At 39.1% G+C, this 7,047-nt stretch overlaps 1 protein-coding gene across 1 annotated transcript; it reads right to left on the bottom strand.

The window, feature by feature from the left end:
• Positions 1-1,946: 1,946 nt before the first annotated feature.
• On the bottom strand, positions 1,947-4,176 carry LOC103463368 (regulator of G-protein signaling 2). Its single transcript, XM_008406670.2, has 5 exons — positions 3,791-4,176; positions 3,616-3,702; positions 3,139-3,200; positions 2,753-2,919; positions 1,947-2,649 (listed from the first exon to the last, which is right to left on the bottom strand). Exons 1-5 carry the CDS (start codon positions 3,883-3,885, stop codon positions 2,455-2,457), a joined length of 606 nt encoding a protein of 201 aa, XP_008404892.1. The 5' UTR covers positions 3,886-4,176; the 3' UTR covers positions 1,947-2,454.
• Positions 4,177-7,047: the final 2,871 nt, after the last annotated feature.

The following is a 7,047-nucleotide window of genomic DNA, read 5'->3' as shown; positions in this document are numbered from 1 at the left end:
TCAGCTGAGGCTTTAGTATACCCTAATCGTCACGCTGCATTTAGCTCTTTATTGAATCCACTAAAATTATCTGTGTTTGACCAGGGTCACGGGATAAAGAACCGCAGTTGGCAGACGGAGAACACAAATGCTATGAAAAAGGATGAAGTCCTAAATAGCAAGACTGCTGCATAACGGAATGCGTATTTGGTATGCCTACATGGAGGGTCAAGGAAAGTTTATTTATGAAGCTCATTATCGCACACAGTTCCTTAGAGAGCCGAAGAGGCCCATCGCTAAAAACATTTCTGTTCAAACTATTTAAACATAAACCAAGTAAATGAATGTAACTTGACCTCAAATGTCAGAAAAACAACCCAGTTGACACGAGGTGCAGGCTTTCTTTTGGGTTATAGTTCAAAATGTTTCCAACAAGCACTAAATTTTAGACATTAAAGTTTTAAAAAAAAATCCTTTTGAATCTGCAGTAATCATGCAAACTTAAGGAACCTCTCTTCTTTTGCTGTCATAAAAACCTTAAAACAAATACAAAGAGTAAATTGTACACGTTTACTCAGTCGACTACTCCCACTTTTATTGACACAGGCCAGAAATAGACTGCTCTCAGCTGCAGGCACACAGAAAAAAAAAAGAATATGTTTCCAGGTAAAGGCAGCAGGAGGTGTCAGGAGCAGGATGCTTGTTCCTGCTGCTGTAATGAGCTCAGAGCCTCTCTGAATGCAGACATACGTCAGACTGGAGGAGGATTCACACTATCTCTTCTTCTCCACTGACAATCTAAACACTCATCATTGTTATTACATTCAACCAAAGAAGGGTGTAGTATTCCAAAAAGATAAGGAATGCTGTTGTGTGACTTAGCAAACTGTTTCTAATAGCTAGGTACATTGCAGACCTTTGTCCTTTTGCCATGGGTGAATGACTGCTATTTACATTACACCTTCTAATTTAGGCTGAGTGACGCTGATTGCGTGGCATCTAGACAATTTTTCCACTAAAATTAGCAAAGAGGCTTATACTTATTGAAATGGCCGTCTGCGTGAATTCCCACATGTAGTGCCTTGCAGAAGTAATTATGTGTCTTTGTAACTTTGTTGCAGCTGAAATTTTCAAGCTGCAACAAAGTTCACTTGTATTTATGCACAGCGCCTAAATAAAACTATGTATAGATGGGGAGATAAAGGAAACAGTGAAATCTGAAAAGTGCCGCGTACATTTGTGTTCAGCCACCTTTATTTCTACACAATATAAAACTAAACTGGTTTAGTTTACTTAATCACAGAGGCACCCAAGAGGTCAGTGGGTAACTCTGGAGGAGCTGCAGAGATCCGCCGCTCAGACGGGACAACAATGAGTCATGGAGGCCTACTCCACAAATTAGTTCTTCTTGAAGCTCATGTCCATTTAAAAAGGTGGACACCGCACTTTCAATCATTGTATGGGCATCATATGTATCTTGTGCAACAATAAATGTAATTTGTGAATGCTTGATAATATTTTTGATACTTAAATAATATAGTTACTATTCGAAATCAACCACTGATTTAAAAAAAACCTTGGTCAAATCCACAAAGATCTATGGATTAAATGCACCAAAGCAACGAAGAAATATCTTACTAGAATGACCTTAACATGAGTGAAAGATCTTGCAGTGAATCTGAGATTCTAATGTACAGATTCATGATTGAACTAGGTCTGTAAAGAACCACATTCAAGGTTTTCAACATTGAGAAAATATTTTATTTCACAAGCAGGCCAGCTGCCCAAAGCTTAAATATACATGAAATATGATATCTAGTGCAGGATCGCAGTATTTACATTCTCACAGTTATTTGCAGTGAAAACAGTTGACATTATCATACACATTAAACTCACACACCTTGTGTAAACAAGTGCAAATGCAACAGAGTAAAATAAAAAAATAGGGTTAAAGAAAAGTGTAAAACTTTTTTTTTTTTTTTTACATAGTCTGTCAGTGGATTTTGACTAAACATACATTCTTACAGCACTGTCGGTTTCACTGGAGCAGAGAAGCACAGTTCAGTGTTTTCATTTCTCAGCTCTGCAGCTCTACAATGTTATTCTGTTCTAAGTGTATCGTTGCATAAAACTTGAAATAGCCTAAAATTGTAATGGTGGATCAAAAAAAATAAATAAAATGTGGGTAATGACCCGGTGATGAAAATGTAACCTTAATTCCACCTTGTAAAAACACCCTGCGCTTTTCCTGCAGCTTATTTATATTAACCTCACAGCTTCCTTGTTGAAATCCGGCAGCAGGACAGCCTAAAAATGACTTCGCTTTGCATTTTCCACACTCGCCGCTGCTGTTTATGCTCAAAATTTGCATTCAGGTCTGTTATCCTGATGCAGCTCCTGGAATGAACATCATCTGCACTGAACTCACAGTCACAGCGGTAAACAAATGACTTCAGGAGTGGGTGTGTGGTTTGACTAGCACTTTATGAGCTTGCTATTTCCACTGGCAACTGCACACAGTTCCTTGTAGAGGTCTGAGTGGATAAACCTAGGGTAGGAATTGTTTTCCATCAAGCTGTAGACTTTCTTCTGTGCAGCCTGGAAGCTCGTGCCAGTGGGTGCACGTAAGCATTGCTCAATAGCATTTCTTGTGTTGAAATCCAGATTTATCTGTGGGAAAGGAAAATTAAAACATTAAACATTTGATATCCTCGAAACCACAAAGAAAGTAATATAAGGTTAAAGTATCTTCCGAAAGAGCAAATGTCCTTACCTCCTTTGGAGCTTCACTTTTAATGAACTCCTCATAGATGCTGTTGGCCTTGGATGTCAGCGCTTTTTGTGACGTGAGGGACTTGAAGTTCTCACAAGCCGTCCAAAACTCGACGTTCTCCTCACAGAACTCGGACTTCAGAAAGATATGGAAGGCAGCTTTCCCATCTGTGGGAGGAAGAAGCGGAGCATGAGGACTGTGAGACGTTCCCCTGCGTCTTTCTCAGGCTCTTTGCCCATTAATGGAAGGTAAAGTGAGTGCAAAGCTATTACGAGCTTTGGTTTATTGAGGCCAATAAAATGCCTTTATTCAGCTCCCAGTTACAGTGTGACCTTTGAGATGCTTTTATGTAAGACCGCTGCAGCAGCGGGATGAATGATACTTACATTTATGGCCGAGTAGTTTGTCAAGTGACTGTGCCCATTGGTTCACGTCATCAACACTTGGCCTGAGGGTAGAGAACAGATCTCTCGTAAGAGGTAATTATAGCTGAGACAGCTACCACTTTTGTGGGCCGCTGTAAATTATTGCAATTGATTACCACGGCTAAAATGGTTTTACAATCGACTGACTAGCTGTTCACTAGACTACATAGCCTTACTTTCTTTCTGCAGTTTGTCCTGCTACACTGAACACTGTAATCTCTTTCACTTTGAATATATTTTGACTGAATATATTCAGTCAAAATGACTGAATATATTCAGCCTATTGTGATAGGCTGTATCTATCACAATAGATACAGCCTATCTATTGTGATAGGCTGTATCACAATAGAGTTAAGTGGATAAAAGTCCTCAAAAGTAAATTGATACAATGTATCAACCACATGCATGTATGTGCATATATAAAAATTGCCATCCTACCTGTATGACTTATTTTTCTTTGGATGCAGAATCGACTTGGAAGAGTTTGTCCACAGAAACCTTATTCTGTTTCTCCAGTTCTTTCTCCTGTTAAACAGCACAAAATACATGAATCACTTTTTAATTGAAGTAAAATGTCATTAAGTACATCAAAAGATCTTTGAATAAGACTTACTTTATCCCCCTTTTCTCTGCAGACAGGTCGGTGGGTTTCATGCAGTCAGGAAGAGCCATGTTTTGTGACGACATGCTGCTGAGGTTCTCTCTCATGGTTTAGACTCGTCTCTTTCTCCCTCTTGGCTTGCGAGGCTGCTTTATACTTTTTGCTGTGGAAATCATGGGTGACGTATTGGAGGGCGGTCCAACCAGAGTCTGAATGGACTCTGCCTGTGACTTTGCCTGAGGCAAAAGAGAGGCTGTCCCTGCATAAACATTCTCTCCCTGAAAATGCTGCCGGTTTTCAAAATTAAGGGTGAGGTGAAATATATGGCAAACATTGTTTATATGTTTTATAAAGTTTACATGTACTCCTGCTAACTCCTGTTTTCAGGTTGATTTTATTTTTTTTATCTCAATGTATTTTGTTTCAACTGACTTTGAAAGAAAAACGAAAACTGAAACGTTAAGCAGGTTTTGCCAAAAAATAAAATCTTTTTTTTTTTCTAGTTCCTCTGTGTCGTTCTTCTTCATTCCCCGTTTGTCCTGAACAATCGGATCATTCTAACACCGGAAACAAGGCTGGATGTTTAATGTTTGCTAAATTAGTCACAAAGGGTGTGTGAGCGTGAAGAATCTTGATGATGGTACGTTGAGATAGGACAGGTTGGTACACACATGATGACGCAATATCCTCTCACCTTTCAAGGTGGGATGGATAAAAATGGCAGGTCAGCTTTAGGCAGGAGACAACTTCACATTTCTTAGATCACATCAGAACATCAGATACGATGAGACTCTTATGTTAAGGAATTCACTATTTTTAGAAGGACAGTTTGATTTAGTGGATAAAGTTTCAGCCTGCTCTGCTCTGCGAGCTCTCAGGAGGATTTCATCTCAACTGTGAAGCTACTCTAGGAACTGATCCTCCTTTCGCAAACACAAACTCAAATATTGCAACCCATTTAAGTCAACATTGAAAATTTAAACCCAACAGGATTAGGAGTGGTCCGTGCTTGTTTAAAAAAAAAAAAAAAAGCCCCCCACACACTCCAGCGAGCCTACGGTTATCTGGGAATATATTTGGATGTCAGTGGTCAGCTGACGGGAGATGAAAGAGATGGTGACGGATGTGGTTGACAGAAATCAAATTATGCAAGTTCTAAATTTGAGATGTGAAGTTATTTTGGAGCTCAAGCTATATCAATGCCTCTTTCACCAACAAACTGATAAAAACATTGTCTGCTTTGAATGTGATTACATTAGTTAGGGATTAGGAAAAAGGAGCATGCTGATTTGACTCAGACTTGCTCTTTTTAGTCATAAAACATGCCGTTCTTTTGCTGCTCAGCTGTTGAGTATTGTTTATGAGCTAATTTACGATTTTCTCCTCCGTTTCTCCTTCTGTGTATTTTCCTCTGTGTTTTTTGATAGTCAAGGAGGCTAGAATGATGTAGCACAAGTTGTGCCCCAATATTTTCTAATTTGCAGTGGTAGTAAATGAGATATTGTTTTAACTAAGAGTCTGGCTTGTTACATTGTTAGAGAGATGTTAGAGAAACACGGGAGATCCAAAGATAATGGCCTAAATGAAAGGGTAGTGGACGCTGTGGGTTTAAACTTAAAGAAACATTTCCACATTTTGTCACGTTAAATCCACAAGCTTGAATGTATTTTATCTGAATTTTAAGTGAGAAATTGACCAGTATAATAAAGGCAAAGTGTACATAAAATGATACATAGTTTAAATGTACAAATAAAACTTTACCTAATCTAAAGTAAGACATTTCCCCTTTGCGGTGTTGACTGATCACATGTGCTGAAGAAAAGCATGTTTCAAAGTGGAGATGGTGTGTACCACTCTCATACAGGCTAAACAACGCTCTGTGAGAAGCTCAAAGTGTGGGATATTGTTCTATACAATCTTATTAAAACACATTAAAGTTTTACACAATGTAGAAAGGTTCAAAGAATTTGAATACATTTGCAAGTTACTGCATACATATAATGAACAGCGTTTCATTGTCCATTCGTTGTTTATAGTCGCTTGTCTTTTCAGGGTGACCTGGGCTGGTGCCTAACCTAACAGTCATTAGGCGAGAGGCGGGGTACACCCTGGACAGGTCGCATGTCCATTACAGGAAACCAGAGATACACACACTCATACCAAACGGTATCCCAGAGAGAATCCACACACACAGGGAAAACATGCAAACTCCACACAGAAAGATTTCAGGCTGGCATTTTAACTCCGAATCTTGTTTTCTCAACTAGATGACAAAAAAAAAAAAAAGACTTACAATGATGATGCAGCTTCAAGTGAGGGGCTGAATTATGTTTAGCCTTTAAAAGCATACCAAACACATCTCTTCAAGAGCTTATTAACTTAAATTGCATTTTTTTTGTATAACTTCCCAACTTGCACATATGAACCTGCAACATTTCATAGTGACATTAAAAACAAGTTCACTGAGTTCACTGTGGCAAGGAATGGGACCAGCTTGTATGCATGCAGGTCCTGCATGCATACAAGCTGGTGAATCACCCACATCATCTTTGCTAAACACAATCCGCTGTCTTTTTATTCCGTTTATGCCTTTCTTTAAAACTCTGGTCCTTAAATCTCTCTTTCATAAAAAAATAAGAGACGATGGAAAAAGTTAATCAGAACTGAAATAATTTTTCATGATCTTAAACAGTAAAGATTTAGAGCAACGTTATTAGCAAGAAGAGGGACTTAACAGGCACAGGAAAACCTTTTCCAGTAAGATCACGGGCTTCACTATGACATCACATCCCCACAGAACTGAAAGGTCAAATCCACTTTGGAGCACAAAGTGCTCATATGTAGAATTACCACATTTTGTTCTGTTATCAGTGCTATAGTGTATTATCTGCGTCACCTGTTGTACGCTGTTGCGGTCAGCCTTGGCCTCCCTCCTGCTTTCGCACGGGTTTAAAGCTAAGCTTTGCGAAAACATGGTGTTCACCTCTTCTGTTTATTATGATGTGCAGACTGTGTGTAAGCAGATGTCTGTTTATAAGTGGATGGAGAGCAGAGCCAAGTTTCCACTAAAGCACTCGTTTTATCTGCAGCCTTAAACAGAAGGTAATTCCCATCATTGCTTTGCACCACTTGTCCTTTTTGTGTTTTTGGAAGTTGCAGAATTCAGAAAGGACGTGTGCTCTCTAAATCTTCACTTGGGGGTTTTCTGCTCGGACTGATGGGACAGAGCAACAAAATAAAAGGTCAACGTTGAGCATGACGCTTCAAAG

The sequence above is a fragment of the Poecilia reticulata genome, linkage group LG4, assembly GCF_000633615.1.
Source record: "Poecilia reticulata strain Guanapo linkage group LG4, Guppy_female_1.0+MT, whole genome shotgun sequence".
NCBI classification, from domain to species: Eukaryota; Metazoa; Chordata; class Actinopteri; order Cyprinodontiformes; family Poeciliidae; genus Poecilia; species Poecilia reticulata.
This window is presented reverse-complemented; position numbering and strand designations above follow the sequence as displayed.